The 20,986-nt window shown below is 37.3% G+C and overlaps 1 protein-coding gene across 1 annotated transcript in view; it reads right to left on the bottom strand.

Annotated features, from left to right (window-relative positions):
• Positions 1–18,958, bottom strand: part of mRpL38 (mitochondrial ribosomal protein L38) — a 185,231-nt gene extending 166,273 nt beyond the window's left edge. The window contains exon 1 of the mRNA XM_090401660.1: positions 18,793–18,958. Coding sequence (XP_090257786.1) covers positions 18,793–18,922 — 130 coding nt within the window. The 5' untranslated portion in view covers positions 18,923–18,958. The remainder of the gene's footprint in view (positions 1–18,792) is intronic.
• Between the last annotated feature and the right edge of the window lie 2,028 nt (positions 18,959–20,986).

Below are 20,986 nucleotides of genomic sequence, written 5' to 3'. Positions count from 1 at the left end.
ATAGCACATCAAATAAGAATATACTCATCAATAAAATTCTTAAATTTAAAAAGTCTATTGATGTTTTTCTTAAAGAGCTGGAGGTTTGAAGTTGTTGGGAAACACTTTATGAGGAAAACATGAAGGAGAGGAGAAGCAGTTTCGATGTGTTTGCAGTTGTACTGATAAGGGATGCTGGACAGCTGCTGCTGCTCTTGTTTTAACAGGCCCAACAGTAAGCAAAGGAATGATGTTTGCCAATTCACCGGAGCCATGGAAGTAACTGTAAAATAGACAGAGAGCTCAAACAATGCATTGGACATCATGAATAATTTTTATTGAGGTTTCTTAGATGCATGACCCCCAAATGTGTGAACAGAATTCTAAGGATGGACAGATTTGGGATTTACATAAGGTTAGTAACTGCCTGTGTGAGTGGATTTTCTGTATACAGTGAAGGAGAGGTTACCATTTGGTTCCTACACATCTAGTGATATGCCTTCCAAATGGTAACCTCTCCATCACTCAAGCAGGCAGATACATTTACAAACTTTCCACCACCCTCTCAACAATATAGCATCATTAAATCTCTAACCAACAGAGCTTACAACCTTTGTTCCAGCTGGACCTCTCTATCAAAAGAACTCAACTATATACACAACAGCTTCCTATCCAATGGCTACAGTTCTTACAGAATTAAAAAAATGATCAATCCTTAACTCAGTCCTCAGCCATCGCTTCAGAAGGATTTCATAAATGCCATCATCTATGTCCAGGATACATTGGAAAAAACAGCCACTTCTTTAAAAAAGGTACTACATAGCTTTTAAGTCCACTGGAAACTTGCTACCCTTAACTGTTTTACCAAACTGAGAGAGGAGGGATCACCTCCCTCAGTGCCTGGGGTACATAAAGGAGTACATAGATGAACACAAAACTTATATCTGCAATCATGACTATGGTTAATCTGGCTTTGCAGACCATGTATTGGAAACAACTTACAGGATCTTTGGGAAGAAAACTACCATGCTCCATCACAGTAAATTTAAAAAAGAAAAATTGTTTTTGGAATCTGCATTAGCACTCAGAAATTAACTGAATTTAAACAAAGAATGCAGGTGCAAAAAACTTTCCAAAATTTGGAAAACATTAATCATCAGAGGTCCCAGTTTACATCCTAGGCTTCCTACAAATATCCATAGAGGGTGCCCACTTAGAGAGGACTTTAGTATTGTGTTGCCTTTGTGTTATATGTTAGTTTACACAAATCACTTCAAATTTAATAGGTAAGAGTGAGTAAAGTGAGAAGTGGGAAATTTTATTAATTTGTATGTTACTAAATGGTGTGACTTGTTTGATGCACACACACAAACCTCTTTCAAAATCATTAAGATAACTCTATAGCCATATGGGGAAAATAAACAGCTAGAACTTGCACCAGGTAAGATGGTATATACTCAATGTTTTAAAAACTCAAATAAAGCTAAAAGAATTAGAAGATGAAGAAGAAAACACATTACAACACAGTCTTTGAGCAAGAGCGCATCTTCTAGAATGTTAACTAGGCAGGTGCTGAATGAAAGGTCCTAGATGAATCTCCCTTTTGCTTACAGAAACTACCTTTTTCTAAAAGATGAAAAGAAAAACATAGGGTATTTTTAAAAAAAAAAAAAAATATCAAATAAGATCATAGGAAATTAGAACCTGGTTTCTGTGTTTCTGATAATTCTAGTGATCATGATCTAAAAAACCAAACTCCTTCATGTTTTAAGTCAGATTATCTTGAAGTAATTTAAGAATGAAGAAGAAATTCTTGAAAGCTACAGTAGTTCATCTGATGAAAAAAACAAACTTTTAAGCACTGTCCCAAAAAGCTGGACCTCTGCAAAGATCAGAGACAAATTTAATGTAGATACTTATCCAGAAATTCCTAGAGCATTAAGAAAGAAATAAGGAATACTACTTAGTGTTGAGATAAAAAAAAAAAAAGTGGACATAGTCAGTTGATGATTACATTTAAGATGGTAAATTTTTATTTGAATGATGAAGTAAGTAGAGTTATTCCTCATGTCAAAGACTGTGTCATGAACATCTTCAATTTGAAAGAGGCATAATTGAAGTTCAAAGAAATCTACCCAGATATATAATGAACAAGATGAGAATGAGAGTGGTGATCAAAGAGAGAGTGAAAGCAATTATACAGAGAGAGAGAAAATGGTTTAAAAATGATGAAAAAAATGAGGAAGTATTTGTAAGGAGTGAGATCGAACAGTTACGTGGAGTAATACACAGTGTGAAGCAGCAGTTGGAGCACCTGCAAAACTCTTTCCAGAGTGCCTCGGCTAACGGAAATAAGCAATAAGTTTTTGAAAAGAAAAATAAGCTAAGAGTGGGAGAGTTTCAGAAATGAAGGAAAGAATGTTGTATGGTGACTCGTTATTAAGAGATGCGATAGATGAGAGTTTAACTAAATCGTACTTATCGGATGCAAAATTTAAGGATGTAAGTGAGAGTATTAGAGCGCAAAAACACAGGGTGAAAGAATTGATAGTTGTGGCAGGTACGAATGAATTGAAAGGAGATAAATTTTTTATGAGAGAGGACTTGAAAGTATTGTTAAAGGTAGCGAAAGAAAAGAGTGACAGAGTTAAGATGGTGAGTCTGTTGCTACGGTATGACAGAGAAGAGTTTAGAAGGAGGGCCATAATCGCAAATGATTCTATGCGCAGGTTATGCAGACGATGTGGTGTGGAATTTGTGGACGTGTGGAATGAGTTTGATGGGGGAAAGCATTTATACAAGATGGATGGCCTGCATTTGAATGGATTTGGTGTGCAGAGACTGGAAAAAGTGTTGCTGAATGATGTTAAAGATACCAAGCAATTTTAAACCTGGTTTACTCCATTTTTCCCAAGTAAGCAAAACAGACAAAAATGTCAAGTTTGCACCTGCAAGTGATGCAACACTAGCTGATCCTAATACAAAACATCATATATCCCCTTCTTGGAGATGTGTTTTGGCATTAAGGGTAAATATTAAGATTAGTGATCGGAGCTTGTTCCACCTCTACCACGAGTTGCCTTGGTCTTGCACTACCTGTAGGATCAGCTAGTCTTACATCACTTGCAGGCGCAAACTTGACATTTTTGTCTGTTTTGCTTACTTGGGAAAAATGGAGTAAATCAGGTTTAAAATTGCTTGGTATCTTTAACATAATTATACCCAAGGTAAAAATACTTTCTGTTTCTGAATGAAGTGAAAATGGATGTGCAGAACAAGGGAAAACTAGACTTACCAAGGGGGGGGGGATGGATATGCAGACATCAGTGAGACAGTTGAGTATAAGAATGTATATAATGTACCCGAGCCAGTACTAAGGACAAGTAATCGGAATGGGATAGTTAGAATAATGTATCAAGATAGGGGTGAGACAAAGGGACCTCTGCATTTCATGTATACTAATGCCAAGAGTATTAGGAACAAGAAGGAAGAATTTTTGGCCTTGGTTAGCTCTTCCTGCCCACAGGTTATTGGCATTAGTGAAACATGGCTGATGGAAGAGGATACAGTTAGTTGGATAGAATATGTAGGTTATAGTGAGTTTAGGAGGCACAGAGAGAATAAAATGGGGGGAGGAGCGCTATTAATGATAGCTTATGAACTGCAGCCAAGGAGAATTGAAGTTGTATTACAGGATAGTGAAAAGAGCTAATTTGAGGCTATTTGGTGTGAGATTGAGACTGGCAGAATAAAATATACAGTTGGATGCTGCTACAGACCAGATGATGGAAGAGATGGTGGAGATAGTATGCATAAACAAATTGATGAAATGAGTGGAAGGAGGGTAATTATTATGGGGGATTTCAACTATGGTAACATTGATTGGAAGGAGGAGAGGACACATGTGAGGAAGGAAATGGATTTTATTCAATTATTAAGGGATAACTATCAGAGACAGCATGTAATAGAAAATACTAGGGCTTTGAGAGTGCTTGACCTGCTAATAGCATCTGAGAATTTGACTGTAATGAATATGACCATGTTGCCACCTATTGGTGAGAGTGATCATAAGGTGCTCGCTCATATTCCACACCTTTAACCACCTGGGAGGTGGCTAAAGGTGTGGAATTTTCGATCAAGACAGGGTATATGTGGAATTACCGTGCTGGCAAGTATCACAAGCTTAGGAGATTGCTTGGTTCAGTGCCATGGCTTGTAAAACTGCAAGGCCTGGATGTTGATAGAGCATGGGAAGTGGTCAAGGAACATTTACAGTAGGTTATGGCTGATTGTATACCTAGGGTCCGAATAGTAAAACAAGTAGGGGTTAAATGGATGAATAACACCATTAAGCTTGAGGTGCAAAAAAAGAAACAACTCTGGAGGTAATTAAAAGAGAAAGGTAACTTGCAGGCACACGAAAGGTATAAAGCGCAGGCCAGAAGGGTAACAAGTGTGGTAAGAAAAGCAAAAGCAGATTATGAAAGGAAACTAGCTATGCAAGCTAAAGAGAATCCCAAACAGTTCAGCAAAAAAAAAACTGTACACGGCAGAATGATTTTAAGGAATGCCGATGGTAAGAAGGACACTGAATCAGTCGATATAGTGAAATTACTGAGTGAGCACTTTGCAAGAGTATATCATCCAGGTGGTGACATTAAAAAAATGAAGGAACAGTTAGTTTATATGGGAATTGTGATGAAGTGTGTTCAGTGAATAGTGTTCAGGAATGACAGAGAGAATAAAATGGGGGGAGGAGTATTGTTGATGATAGCTGATGAGCTCCAACCAAGGAGAATAGAAGTTGAATTGCAGGATAGAGAAAAGAGCACATTTGAGGCCATTTGGTGTGAGATTGTGGCTAGCAGAACTAAATATACAATTGGGTGCTGCTATAGACCAGGTGATGGAAAAGATGGTAGAGACAGTATGCACAAGCAAATAGAAGAAATGGGTGGAAGGAGGGTGATTATTATGGGAGATTTCAACTATGGTCGCATTGATTGGAGTGAAGAGAGGACACACGGGAGGAAGGAACTGGATTTTATGCGGTTATTAAGGGATAACTATCTGTGACAGCATGTAATGGAAAATACTAGGGGTCAGAGAGTGCTTGACCTAGTAATTACATCTGAGGAATTGGCTGTAACAAATATGACCACATTGCCACCAATCGGTGAGAGTGATCATAGGGTCTTAACTTGGGAGGTGGCTAAAGGTTTTCAATTAAGACAGGGTACATGTGGAATTATCGGGCTGGAAAGTATGACAAGCTTAGGAGTTTGATTGGTTCAGTGCCATGGCATGTACAACTGCAAGGACTAGAAGTTGATAGTGCATGGGAGGTAGTTAAGAAGTGCTTGCATGAAGCAATGGCTGACTGTATACCTAGAGTCCGAATAATAAATCAAGTAGGGGTTAAATGGATGAATAACACCATTAAGCTTGAGTTGCAAAAAAAGAAACAACTATGGAGGGAATTTAAGGAGAAGGGTGACCGGCAGGCACATGAACGGTATAAAGCACAGGCCAGAAGGGTGACAAGTGTGGTAAGAAAAGCAAAAAAGGATTACGAAAGAACATTGGCCATGCAGGCTAAAGAGAATCCTAAACAGTTTTTTAGATATGTAGCAAGTAAAAGGAAAAATGTACATGGCAGATTGATTTTAAAGAATGCCGATGGTAGGGAGGTAACTGAATCAGTTGAGATAGTTGAGTTACTGAGTGAGCACTTTGCAAAAGTATATCATCCAGGTGGTGACATTGCAGAAACGAATAAACCAGTAGATTATACGGGAATTGTGGTTAATGAAGTGGAGGTGAGTAGTTTATTGCATAACCTCAATGTCAATACATCTGTGGGATTGGATGGTATACCAGCTCGTGTTGTACGAGAAGCAGCTAAAGAATTGTCAGTACCCTTGACCATTTTGTTTAATTTGAGTCTCGGGTCTGGGTTAGTCCCGATCGGGTGGAAAGAGGGGAAAATAGTTCCACTGCATAAAGTTGGTTCCAAGACTGCTGTAGTAAATTACCGACCAATTAGCATATCAGGAATCATTGTCAAGGTCTTAGAGAAAATAGTCAAGAGGAAAATACAAGATTGGATAGAAGAAAATGGGATACTGTATCGGGGACAGCATGGTTTTGTGAAGGGTAGGTCATGCCTCAGTAACTTGCTCACGTATTATAACACAGTGACGGCTGAACTGGATAAGGGTAATGGGTTTACGGTGATTCTACTGGACCTTGCCAAGGCCTTTGACAGGATTCCACATGGAATTCTAATCAGTAAATTGCAGCATATGGGAATGGACATAGGGTTGGTGAGATGGATAGGAGGGTGGTTGACGGAGAGATATCAGAGAGTGGTTTACTCGGGAGTAGAGTCCACAAGACGGCCTGTGACTAGTGGTGTGCCACAAGGATCTGTTCTTGGACCACTGCTGTTTAATTTGTTCATAAATGATATAGGAAATGATCTGAGAGGAACAGTTCATTTGTTTGTGGATGATGCAAAGTTGGGTAGGGCAATAGTGAATGCAGATGACGTCAAAATTTTGCAGGATGATTTGGATAGATTGGAGGTCTGGGCTAAGGAGAATGGATGTCAGTTTAATGTGGCAAAATGTAAGGTTATGCATTTTGGGGTGAAAAGATTGGCGGCAGTTTACTGCATTGGTGGAACCGTGCTCCAGGAAATTGATGAGGCACGAGATCTAGGAGTGTTGGTAGATAAGGAATTGAAATTTAGGGGACACATTGCAAAAGTGACCAAAACAGCTCATCAAATCACTTGGTTGCTGAAGAATACGATGACAAGCAGAGACAACCGGTTGTTGTTCCTCTCTATCGAGCCTTGATAAGACCCCATCTAGACTACTGTGCTCAGATTTGGTCACCTAGGTTTCTTCTTGATGGGGAGGAGGTGGAGAGGATCCAGAGGCGAGTAACCAAGATGATAGCAGGTCTGTGGAATGAACCGTATGAGAACAGGTTGAGGATTTGTGGGTTGCAAAAATTGGTTGATAGGCGGAGGAGGGGAGATATGATTGAGACATTCAAATTACTGAAGGGTTTCTATAAAATTAATTCAGAAGATATTTTTGAGAACAGGGCTGGTTGTGGGAGGACTAGGGGACATCCATGGAAACTGGGCAAAAGTGTGGTTAGTAAAGGTGTTAGAGCTGGGTTCTTTACTTTTAGAGTAGTGAATGAGTGGAATGCGCTCCCTGGGTCTGTGGTGGATGCTGTGACAGTGAATGAGTTTAAGGCGAGGTATGATAGATACTGTATGAATGTCAAATAGTTGTGATGAATATGATTTGGGGCCTCCTTCGATGAGTCCAATGACTCCCTGGAGTTGCCCGTAATAATAGTAATAATAGTAATAATAATAATAATTAATGTGAATACATCTGTCGGATTGGATGGTATACCGGCAGGGGTCTTACGTGAAGCGGCTAAAGAATTATCAGTGCCCTTGACCATGTTGTTTAATCTGAGTCTCGGGTCTGGTTTAGTCCTGAAGGTGTGGAAAGAGGGTAAAATAGTTCCACTCCATATAAGAGGATCCAAGACTACGGTTGCAAATTACCGACCGATCAGCATATCAGGAGTCGTTGTCAAGGTCTTGGAGAAAGTAGTCAAGGGAAAAATACAGGAATGGATTGATGAAAATGAGATACTGTATGGGGGACAGCATGGCTTTGTGAAGGGTAGATCATGCCTCAGTAACTTGCTCAAGTTTTATAACACAGTGATGGCTGAACAGGATAAGGGTAATGGGTTTACAGTGATACTGCTGGACCTGGCTAAGGCCTTTGACAGGATACCACATGGAATTCTAATCCGTAAACTGCAACATATGGGAATGGATATAGGGTTGGTGAGATGGATAGGTGGGTGGTTGATGGAGAGATATCAGAGAGTACTTTATTCAGCAGTAGAACCCAAAAAACGGCCTGTGACTAGTGGTGTGCCGCAGGGTCCTGTTCTTGGACCACTGTGGTTTAATTTGTTCATTAACGATATAGGGAAGGATCTAAGAAAAACGGTTCATTTGTTTGCTGATGATGCAAAGTTGGGTAGGATAATAGTGAATGCAGAAGATGTCAAAATCTTGCAGGATGATTTGGATAGATTGGAGTTCTTCTGGGCTAAGGAGAATGGATGTCAACTTAATGTGACAAAATGTAAGGTTATGCAGTTTGGGGTGAAAAGATTAGCAGCAGTATACCACATTGGTGGAACTGTACTCCAGTAGATTGATGAGGCCATGGACTTGGGAGTGTTGGTGGATAGGGAGATGAAGTTTATTGGGCTCATTGCAAAAGTGACTAAATCAGCTCATCTTTCAACTTGGTTGTTGAAAAATACTGTGACAAGCAGAGACAAGCAAGTTATTGTTCCTCTGTACAGAGCCTTAATAAGACCTCATCTCGACTATTGTGCCCAGATTTGGTCACCTAGGTTTCTTCTTAATGGGGAGGAGGTGGAGAGGATCCAGAGGCATGTGACCAAGATGATACCAGGTCTATGGAATGAACCTTATGAGAATAGGTTGAAGATTTGTGGGTTGCAGAAATTGGTTGATAGGTGGAAAAGGGGAGATATGATTGAGACATTCAAATTGCTGAAGGGTTTCTATAGTATTAAGAGGATATTTTTGAGATCAGGACTGGTGGTGGGAGAACTAGGGGACATCTATGGAAGCTGGGCAAGACTGTGGTTAGCAAGGGTTTTAGAGCTGGGTTCTTTACTTTTAGAGTGGTAAATGAGTGGAATATGCTGACAGAGTCTGTTGTGGATGCTATGACAGTGAATGAGTTCAAGGCAAGGTATGATAGATACTGAGAATGTCGAATAATTGTGTGGACATGATGTTTCGGGCCTCCCTCGATGAGTCTAAGGACTCCCTGGAGTCGCTCGTATTAATAATAATAAATTTGTTGCACTAAGACAAAAAAAAAAATGTCACCTGGTTATAATGATGCGGTGTATATATTAGCACTCAATACAACAGAATGAGATACTAATGTTGGGCAGCTATCAATTAAAGTGTATTACAAATCTCTTATTAAAATGACTGTAATGATGTGAAAGTTTATTTTTCATTTGGTTAGACTATAATAAATTTAGTTTAATGCTGTCATATTTAATTTCAGTTCTACTCATCACAAATTTCTCTACCTAGAATGTCAACTTCACGGCATTTCTCAAAACGTGAGAGCATACAATTTTCCTTTAAGTCATCACAGTAATTAATTTAGTTTAATCCTTTATCCAAGTGTGAGCAAACAAAGTTTGCGCCTGAAAATATCTTCAGGACTAGGGTAAGGTGGTACAACACCGGGAAACTCGTAGCAAAGGAATTGTACTACCTTATCCTAGTCCTGAAGAAATTTTCAGGCACAAACTTTGTTTGCTCACACTTGGATAAAGGATTAAACTAAATTTAATATAGTCTAACCAAGTGAAGAATAAACCTTCAACATCTTTCTCTAAATCCAGAGTAATTTAATAAAAAGGTGGCACACCTTTTGGAAACTTCTATAGGTAAAGATGACCTCGCCATTGCTTCTGCCTGGTATCTCCACTTCTGGGCCTGGCTCCCACTGAAGAGATCTCAATAAAGGTTTAAACTAGTCTGGGTAGTGGCCCTTCCCTTAATGCATAACATTATATATATCCGCAAGGAGATGTGTTTTGCATTATGGGAGAAACTGAGATAAGAGTGATGTTAGCTTGGTCCACCTTTGCTACGAGTTGCCCTGTGTTGTACTACCTTACCCCAGTCCTGAAGATATTTTCAGGCGCAAACTTTGTTTGGTCACACTTGAATAAAGGATTAAACTAAATTTATTACTGTGATGACTTAAAGGAAAATTGTATGCTCTCACGTTTTGAGAAATGCCGTGAAGTTGACATTCTAGATAGAGAAATTTGTGATGAGTAGAACTGAAATTAAATATGACAGCAAGTGTCAAATGAGTGATGTGAACTTGTCACTGTGATGAAAACTATTATTATTATTATTATTACGTGACACCTCCAAGGAGTCCCAAGACTCATTGAGGGAAGGCACCTACTCTACAACTCTTTGCCTCCACCGCTCAATCCATCAACTACAGTGAGCCGCAACTACACCAACGCTATCTACTGCCCATATCACTAATATTTTCACAGACAATCACAAACATCCATGCCCATAGCTGGATCTGAACCCACAGCCTTTCGGCTGGAGATCAAATATGCTAACCACTTGGCCAACCAGGCTGGATTGATTTCAGGAAAAAAAAAGAAACTAGTGGCAATTTTTATAGTGGCCATTTTTATTTGGCATATCCTGTGGAAAAATAAATCATTTAATTGATGAATACCAGTTTTTTGTTATCTAATTAAAACTGGTTAAAACAGAAAATAAAATTTTATAAGCGCTCCAAACTGCAGATTTGTTCTTTACAAAACTTAGTGATATGAAATTGCACTGCCTGCGTGGCAAACTTATTGTATAAAAGTTGAAAAAATTTATTTTTTAAATGTTTTATTCTACTTCTACATTCATACTGGTGACATGTAAAAAATTTCAACATGTGATTTGCTTACTTCACACCACTCAAGATTTCCTAAAACGTATGTCTTGATAAGTGAGAGATGGTACTACATGTGCTGAAAGATGAAAAAAAAAAAGCAGTTTTCTTAATTTTCAAAAGGCAGTCTAAGCTGAAGGATTGAAAATGACACAATGGGAAAAATTATGCTTTATAGCCAACTATCAAAAGTATCTCATAAAAATTTCAATTTTTATTCCCCCCCCCACCCCATACGATTTTTTAATTTTAATTTTTTTGCAAACTTTCAAGCAATTTTTATCATAGAAGTGCTTCAGTAAAGGTCACTTTCAGTATACCTATTCATCTAAATGAAACACACAAAAAATGACTTGTAGGGTCATAAAATGGAGAAAAGAGCACTTAGAACACCTAAAGCAGGTGGCCATTATATGGCCCAACTTATTTCCAAAATTGGCTAATCTGGAAATAAGTTGCGATTAATTTTAAAACACTCCAAAATTATAAAAATTCTTTATACATTTATACCATGCACAGGCAGAAAGTTGAGGAAAAAGGATGAAACTGGATATGAAGATGTTTAAATTATACTCTTTAGGAAATACATAAGATGAAATGAATGAAGAATAATATTTTCTCTATAAGTTTAGATATGGACTGTGAACGAGTGTTAACCAAGCTACCGACCAAGATGTCTATAGACGTTCAAGTTATCATGGATGTGAAGTGCATATTAAAATTATAATACCGTTGATATTACATTGAAATATATGATGGATACGAAGCATATGCGGATGCGTATTTAATCCATAATGGCCAGTAAGGTGGTTAAACAGCTGGTCACAGAAATTATAGGAATTACTAAGTCAATTCTGATGAATCATGACACCATGGAAATAATGTAAAAAATATAAGTAGCAGAAACTGAACATTAGGTGAGGTGAATTGATCAATGATTTGTCATTAATCAACCAAACTGCTCTCTTCTGCCTTGAGTTGAAGTGTATTCTGGAGCTCTAATGTGAGAACAGCATTCAATGGTTGGATGGGTTTGTGATTTGTATACATTAAGCAACTGTTTAGTGAAAGAGAAAACCTATTTTTTTTTTTTTTTTGGATACGAAAGAGATGATATTATGCCAAAAAATATTAAAATCCAGAGTTATCCCAAGAAGAGAAATATCCCCTTATCCAGAAATGTGGATGTTTTGAAGTAAGATGAAAAAAATAAAATAAAATAAATAAATAATAATAATAAAATAAATATAAATAAATCAATAAATACATAAAAGGTTTGTTCTCTTTTGAGAGGGAAAAAATTCAGTTTTCGTAACAATGAAATAAAGTTATTGGAACTTTCCTGAAGAATTGTTTAGAAATCAAAATTTAAGATTGCAGAAGACAATATTCATTTTTGAAATTTTGGAAGTTAATTTGTGTTGCACAGGGATAAGCTGAATGGCTAGAAGGATGCAGTGTACCATTCACAACACTGTCTGGATTTGCCTTAAACTGGAGAAAGTTGTTGATACAGAGAATAAAAGAGTAGGTGAAAGAACTGCCCTGTGGAACACCAAAATTTGTTAAAGAGAGAAGATAAAGATCCATCCCCCCCATTATACATAATGTGTGACCAGAAACAAAACTGCTAACTCAGTTGTAGAACTCAGACTAATATGATGGGAACTTACTTAACTCTTAACTCTGCTGGTGAAAAAAAATCACATATACATGCTGGTGAGGTCTAAAAGATCTCAGTGTTAAAAGTTACTACCACTGACAAGATGGATTATACATTAGACATATTACAAAATGCAGTATGTCTCTACCAGTTTCATTATTGGCAAAAATGCCTGTAAAGGAGCAAATAGTTCCATTGCATAACATCTTCATCTTCTGATTTCATGGTTCCTGACAGATACAGCAATCCAGTAAAGGCTTTGCAAGAGTATATAATTGGAGATATTACAGTAATGAGAGAGGTAAAAACTTATATGGGAACTGAGGCAAATGAAATAGGAGTGCACAGCACATTACAGAACCTTGATGTGAATACAGCTATGGATTAGATTGTAATACCAGCTCAAGTTTTACACGAAGGTGAAAGGGAATTGCCAGAGCATTTGACCACATTGTTTAATCTAAGTTTCAGCTTTGGGTTGGTCCCAAGGGGGTAAAAGAAAATAGTTTCCATTGCAAGAAATTAATTTAAACTGGGTTGTATATTGGCCAAAGGATTTTAATAATTAACACTAAGTAAAAAACACCAACAAGTTTCGCCAACTTAGCTGACCGGCTTCGTCAGGGTGTGTAAAAGAGATACAAAATAACTTAAAACTGTTCGTGAAGGAACGAACCGAATACAATTGTATTTTTTACAAATACAGAAGAATGCGTACATTAAACGCATGGAGCGTGTATGATATTAACTTGTTATGCAGGAACGTTCTGTAATTAGCAGCGAAATTTAACTCTGCCGTGCATAATGATCTTATGAGGGTCTTCCAAATATCAGCTAGAATTAATCCTCGATTTCATTTGGGGTTGTGTTTAGAATAGATGACTGCTAAAGCTTCTTTTATGTTTTGGGAGCAGAAATCTTCTTCTAAATAGGGCATGGAGCTTTTGTCCCATTCGATGGTATGGCTTGTCCTCGAGAAATGAAAGGCTAACCCAGAGTTGTCTTCTCTGTTGTTTACATCTCCGATGTGTTCTCTTTTTCTTATTTCCAAACTTCTTGAGGCCTGACCAATGTAATTTAATCCAAATGAACAGGGGGTGTTATAGACACGGTATTTGAAGAAGGCATAACTGTCTTTCAGAGATCTCAAAAAGTGGCGGATAATCTTTAAAGGTTTAAAAGGTCACTCATATTTCATGTGGCTTGAGAAGTGTAGCAATCTTTTTAGAAACTGTCCCAGCAAATAGTTCCATTGCATAAAGGAGGCTCCAAGACTGATGTAGCAAATAAATTACCAACCAATCAGCATATCAGGAGTTGTTAAGGTACTGGAGAAGTTGGTCGAGAGAAATGCAGCCATAGATAGGCAGAAATGGGATACTGTATTGGGGGGGGGGGACATGATTTTGTGAAGAGTAGGTCATGCTTCAGTAACTTGCACACATTTCATAACACAGTGGCAACTGAGCTGGATTTGTTTATTCTGTTTGTAACTTACATGCATTATTAAGGTCGATTTGTCTGTAAGCAAGATGAAAAACCATAGTTTCTGGATGAAAAATCACTATTACCTCCATATGAGATCCACTAACTCAACTTACTGAAAATATTCATACAAAGATTTCTCTCATCATGACGAAAATCGAATTTAGGCCTTTTCCAATCAAAGAGCACAACATACCGCTGTTCTTCCAACTGTGTTGTGAAGGTGTTTAAAAAAAATTTCGGCCGTGGCATATTTGAACCACCGACATCATCATCATATTCCTGCCATGTGCCCTCAAGGGGTGTACAGGATATGACAGTACTACATGAAAAAAATTACATCATCACTAACTTCCTATCTACAATTTTCCTCCAAATCAGTCTGTTACTTGTCAAGACTCCAAAATTATCAGATCTTATATTTCTAACGTCTAAGGCACTTTGCACCATATCAATCCACCTATATCTTGGTCTTCTTCTGGGCCGTTTTCCTGCCAGCCTGGCAGAGAACACTTGTTTTGCAAATCTTTCTTCGCCCATTCTGATTAAGTGACCATACCACCTGAGATTAGCTCTGCTAACACATTCCTGGATGCTGACAATGTCAAGTTCTTTCCTAATATCCTCGTTTTTAATATGATATTGCCATTGATGCCATCTGTTCACACCAATAATCTTTCTCAGGACTCTCATATCTGTGGTCTCTAGTCTTTGGTGAAGTGTTTACTTCTGACCCAGCTCTCAGATCCATAAGTTAAAACTGGTTTGAACACTGTCTTGTATACAGCTAATTTAGTGTTCCAACTAATTTCTCTCTTATTCCATATGAATTTATTCAATTGACTTCCAACCATACCAGCTTTGCTGATTCTGTTGTCTATTTCTATATTTAATTTACAATCTTCACTAAAAATCGTGCCTAAGTAGCAGAAATGTTTTACTTGTACCACAGGTTCTCCATTCACAACACAGTTGACATTTTCAATGATTCTGCCTATTTTCATTGTCTTTGTCTTTTTATTGCTGACCTTCATACCATATCTATTACAACAGTTATTCAATTTAGTCAGAGAATCTTGCAGACTTGTAGCAGATGTATTTAGAAGTATAACATCTTCCGCATAGAGCAAAGAGCTGACATTAACATCACCAATTTTGATATCATGTTTAATACCGCTTTCCTTCATAATGTGATCCATATAGATAATGAATAACTGAGGGGATAATGTACATCCTTGTCTCACACCAGATTTAACATTAAACGATCTTCCTGTACTTCCTTCAATTCTAGCTGCTGACTTACAACTCAAATAAAGCATAAGTATTGCTTGATATAATGCCCCATTCACACCATATAACTGCAGTGTATTGAATAGCTTCTCTCTTGGCACCTTGTCATATGCCTTTTCCAAATCGACAAAACTTAAATACAGATCTCTGTTGTATTCCCATGCTTTCTCGACTATTTGTCGTAAAGTGAAGATCTGATCCTGACAACCTCTATTTGGCCTGAATCCAGCTTGTTCTTCACCAAGCTTTTCTTGTACAATTCTTCTCAACCGTTTCTCAAGTATACTTGCATAGATCTTGCCAGGAACACTCAGTAGGGAAATACCTCTGTAATTCTCACATTCAGTTTTATTTCCCTTTTTATATATAGGTACTATGAGAGCTCTATTCCAATCATCGGGAATTCGTCCCTCTGCCCAGGCTTTCTGAACTATGCAGTGCAGCCACTGTAAGACTCTTATACCACCATACTTCAGCATTTTTGGTCGAATACCACATTTCAAGCCTTTGGTGGCTTTTTCTACTTCAAGTATGCATATATATTCCTGCTTGCATGCCTGGTCAGTGTTTTTTACCACTGTGCTGTCATCACTGCTTGTTTCATTTAGCAGTTTTTCAAAGTAATTACTCCATACTTCAAGGATATCTTTTTCTCCCATTTTCATGTCACCTTTATCATCTCTAACTCCTTTTTCAGTTAGAAAATTCCTTCACTCTTTCCTCCATTCCTAAGCTTCTTCAACAACCTCCAGAATATTTTGCCACCTTCCTGATATTTATTTTCTATGTTCTTGTCAAAGTCCTCCCATGACTTTTGTTTAGCTAGTTTTACATACTGTTTAGCATTCTTGCATTTGTCTCTGTATTCTCTAAGAGCACAAGCTGACTTATTTGACAGGAACTTTTGATATGCTTTCTTCTTTTCCTTCACTGCCTCTTTAACTTCCTGTGTCCACCATGGAGTTCTAATTTTTCTATCCTTGCAGACAACTTCACATGCCTCTCTAGCTGAATCAATCAGGGCTTTCTTCAAAGCTTGCCACTGAATCTCCAAGGTTTGATTCCCGTTCTCCAACTCTTTCCTTTTTTCTTCAATAATCTTTGTGTATTTTAGTCTCCAGTTCACATCTGAGAGCTGCTCAACCTTTGTTCGCTTTAAAACTTTCTTACATGTTATTCTTTTCAATAGGAAATTCAATTTTATCCTGCTCAAGACTAAATAGTGATCACTTCCAATTTCAAATCCTCTGTACACTCTGATGTCCTGCACCAGGGAGAAAACATCACTATCAGCAATAACATAGTCAATGAGACTTTTCTTATTCCTTGCCTCTTCTCTCCATGTGAATTTGTGCACATTTTTATGTTGGAACATGGTGTTAGTAATAACCAGTCCATGTCCTGAGCAGAAATCCAACAGATATTTGCCATTATTATTAGCTTTGCTCTTTTCTCCAAATTTTTTCCCAACATATTTTTGTATGTCTCACAGTCATTTTCTACTCTGCTATTTAGATCCCCAATAAGGACCAACTTTTCTTTTTTCATTGTGTCAGTTGCTTTTTCTAAAGCCTAAGAAAATTCCTCCAATTCTACCTTAGTAGACCGTTCTGTGGCACCACAGACACAAAAAGTTTCATTGTCCAGTTCCCCATTCTCATATTTGCCCACATTACTCTACTTGAGACTGACTGCCATTCAAGAAGATTAGCCTCTTTTGTGTTGAATACTATGGCTACTCCTTCTTTTCCTTGATTGTCATTGCCTGAATATATCATTTTGTATTTATTGCTCAGAAAGATCTCACCAGTTTTTGTCTTTTTTTTGTTTCAGTCACGCCTATTATGTCGATCTGGTACTTATCTAATTCCTCAGCTAGCTCCACTTCTTTGCGATTCAGGCTTCTTATGTTGATAGTACCGATCTTTAACTCTCTTGATGTTGAGTTGGGGTGTGTTTTCAGATTTTTTCCAGTAGCTGACTTTTCGCTGTTCGCCCTAGTTCCCTGGCGAAAACAACTTAGGCCTTGTGTAATCGGGTGACGCCCCAGCCGGCATGAAATTTTGTCATGTTGTACCATCATTTTTTATTTGGGTTTAACCAATAAGAATACAATTTGGTCGGCTAAATCCCAAATTGCCAGCCCATTCTCATTCATTCAATATCCAAGTAGATACCCAACAGGGTGCACCACGAGAAGGTGAGGATTGGACATTAGGTCAGAAGCCCTGGTCGGTTCTCCGCATTCCTTTAAAGGCTATGTGGAGGTCTCCTCTCAGTTACACAGCTTACCTATGGATAACAATTATTAACTACAGTTCACCAACTGAGCTACCAATGGATACAAAACATGGAATGCTTCATGATTTTGCATTCCATCCTGTTGTAGTAGTAGTACATCCTTTAGTATATGTATCCCTGAAGCAAGTACCTTAATCTAGTTGTAAACCTAAGTAAATACTTAGGTTACAGATCATAATGTAATGAGATTGCCAAACATGACCACTTTGCTCTCTCAGAATACTTGACTTCTTGTGAAGAGTACTGCAGTGCTTTCTTATCTGCTTTGACATCATCAATTCACAACTTTTTTTTGAACCATTGTTCTAATTTCAAGATTGCATTTTGCAGTTTTTCAATTGCTAATTTAAGTCACAGGTAGTGTATCATCTACATATGGGGCCATTGTCATGACAAGTGTGCATGGGATGTCAGTCGCATAAATGGCAAAGAGCAGAAGTGATAATAAGGAACCCTAGGGATCAATTGCTGTTATTTTGCTATTAGAAAATATAATTCCCTGCTGTTTCATTTGAAGTTTGTGATTGCTGAGATGTGATTTGTTATGTTTAACCACAGGAATTTGGCCTCTGGTAATTTGAAGAGAAGCCCATTGTGTCAGTTTGTGAAATGTTTTCACAACAACCAGGAAGATCACTTTTGTGTGTTGCTTCCAGTTGTATCCTATGCTAATTTTTTCCATGATTCTGGGAGGGGTCTCGTTGAATCAAATTTTTTGTCCCAGAAAGCATATGATATGCTTTCTGTGAAAATAACTTTAGAATGGATATCTAGAATAAATGCTAACCTACTGGCCAACAATTGTTTATTTCTGTTCTCCAACTAACAGGATAATGGGTTCAAATCCCAATGCAGCATATTTGTTTTTAGTCTTCAAGCAGCATATTATTTTTGTAAATATGTATTTATTATTATTATCTGACACCTTCAATCAAGGGAAGTAATGTACCACAATCTTCCAAATGTGTTATGGAGGAGCTTGAGAATACTACTGCCTTGCTTATTAGAGGATGTTAAGTGTCTTGAAAATTAAAAATTACAATGTCTCCAGATTCGAGTTCCCTAAATAATCTAACCCTTAGTTAATCTCACATTACTAAATATGTAATAGTTTACATTCTTTTGTCGGCAGTCATATTAAAAAACTAAATCAAACGTGTGAAACTCTTGTATACCTAAAAAAAAAAAAAAAAAAAAAAAAACGATATCTACTCGGCCTTCTTCTGTGTGTGTGCAAATTGCATGGATTCTCTGACCGATGTATGTAGGAATTAATTTCTTGGCATGCTTCGTCAAATTCCTCCCAAAAATAAATGAAACCAAACTTTTTTTTTTTTTTTTTTTATGGAACGACGGTGAACTGCAACCGTTATTTATATATGTGATTTCTTAGAAATCATAATTAATTCCTACCAAACCATTAGATTATTTGTATAGGTAATCATTGTTTAGAACTTATCAGCGCGTTTTAGACCTGCTCACCGTTCATTAATTGCTCAAATGTTCTTTCCTCTCCGGGAGGCTTTACTTTTACAACAGGACGATAAAATCGACAAGAACAAGAAATGGGATAAAATTCGTTAAAGCAAACAAATATCAATCTCTTCCACATGGCTACAATAAAGCAATAACTGAAACTATGCTGATGTTACTTAAAAGCGCCATCTCTGTACATGTGTTCAAAATATTAAGATAAGCAAAACCAAATTTAAATAAAAATTACAGACATCTATCTGTAAGTATTACAGACATCGATGAATGACTTTACAATGAATGTAAAAAATAAAAAAATAAAAAAAAGTAGTTAAATCAGCTAACGCCTTTTTATTCCCGTATATACGGGAGTAGGCGAGGCCATTTAGCCCTATCTAACTTTTGGAGACTGAGTGGGCAGTTCAATCTCCACTGGTACCCAATCAGAGACAGATGGCCCAAGGCTATCACTAATTAAGCGGTACTCAGTGAAGAGAGACGGCTCAAATATGGCCTCGCCTACTCCCCGTATACGGGAATAAAAAGGCGTTAGCTGATTTTTTTTTTAAAAAAAAAAGTAGTTTCAAATCCTTGCCGAACAGAGAAAGTATTTTAGTTTTTATGCGTGCCTTTAATTCGGGTAGATCCAAGCATTCAGATTTTTAGTTCACTAAGTGTTTGATTTTTTTTTTATTTTTTTTTTTACCCATCCTGCATTGTCGGCAGAGGAAGTGGCGTGTGATAGCACTAGACCGCCCGAAGGAAAAAGCGTTGTTATTTTTATTCTAGTCGCTGACTAGATGAATTGTTACTAGGCCTTTTTGCGAAATGTTCCTGAGTTAATCGACCTCTAGGAACATTTTTCTCGGAAACTCGAATTTTTCGTCCCGTAATGGCAAGAAAATCGACCATACAGGCGGCAAACATTCTATTAGGATTAGAGCAGCGCTTCCCAAACTGGGGGCTGTGAAATAATGAAAACAAATTTAAAATGTTTTAAGACTAAGTAGTTTTTTTTTTAATCTTAAAAGAAATATATTTAATTTTTATTTATTATTTCTTTTTTGTTATTTTTTTATATTTTACTGGAAAAAATCACACATTGGTATGGGTTCAAAAATTTTGCTTCCTGCGTATTTCGGTGCTTAATGAATATTAGTAAATATATGCTTATTCATATAAGTTTCATTTCAAAGCAGAAATATAAGAATTGCAGTTTCAAATATTTCACTTCATATAATGCCTCCGTAGCGCAATTGGAAGAACAACGGTACATTGCGCCCTTCGATTGGAATAGGCCTAAGTTCGATTCTCGTCGCGACGGGAGGAATCTTTATCTGGTCGATTTCAATCGAAGGTGAGTTAGCCGATCTCATATGGAGGTAGCAGGGTTTTTTCTCCGGAAACTCGGGTTTTTCATCCCGCATACATACAAATCGGCCCTTCAGAACACACGCAATTTACAGACAAAAATTACTAGTTGTGGTGGTGTTGGAAGTGGGCGGTAGATGGCGTTGATGGAGATGATTCGTAGTAGAGGTTAGGTGTAGAGAGAATTGTAGATGTCCTCCCACGATGAGTCTTCGGACTCCTTGGAGGTATCAGGAATAATAATAATAATAATAATAATATTGACATTTTGTGTATCAGTATTGAAACACATCCATCCGATTAAATTGTTATTAAACTTCTTTTATGTTTTTAATTCTTACTTTATTACTAATCGTTTTACATTTCATGTTCTTGTACTGCAAATGTACAATAACAATATATCAATCTATATAAAAATATGAGATAATGTGCCATGTCAAATGTGTATGTAAGATGCTAAAAATGTAATATTTGGATTTGATTTTTGTAATATTCGCTGTGTATGTTTTGTATTGAATATAAATACAATAAATATTTAAAAAATATAAATATAAGCTAATTCCTGTATCGGGAATTCCTTGAAAGTAAGGAGATAGGAGAAGAGCTACTCCATAGTCTCAGCGATGCTCGGAAAAGTGGATTCAAATAACTGAAAACATAGATTTCAAACACTCTAGTAGAAAAGCCTGGTCGCTACTTAAAAAAGCTTGGCTTAAGCCCTTCTGTACGAAAGAAATCTCCTCTTGTCGATCCGAATCAGATAGCTGCTCATATTGTTTCGCTTTCTAGAGCTCCGATAGATAAAGAACATACTAATGAAACGCAAAGTAAA

Source organism: Typopeltis vanoorti, chromosome 12 (assembly GCF_054136105.1).
Source record: "Typopeltis vanoorti isolate ZY-2024b chromosome 12, IOZ_Tvanoo_1.0, whole genome shotgun sequence".
NCBI classification, from domain to species: Eukaryota; Metazoa; Arthropoda; class Arachnida; order Uropygi; family Thelyphonidae; genus Typopeltis; species Typopeltis vanoorti.
This window is presented reverse-complemented; position numbering and strand designations above follow the sequence as displayed.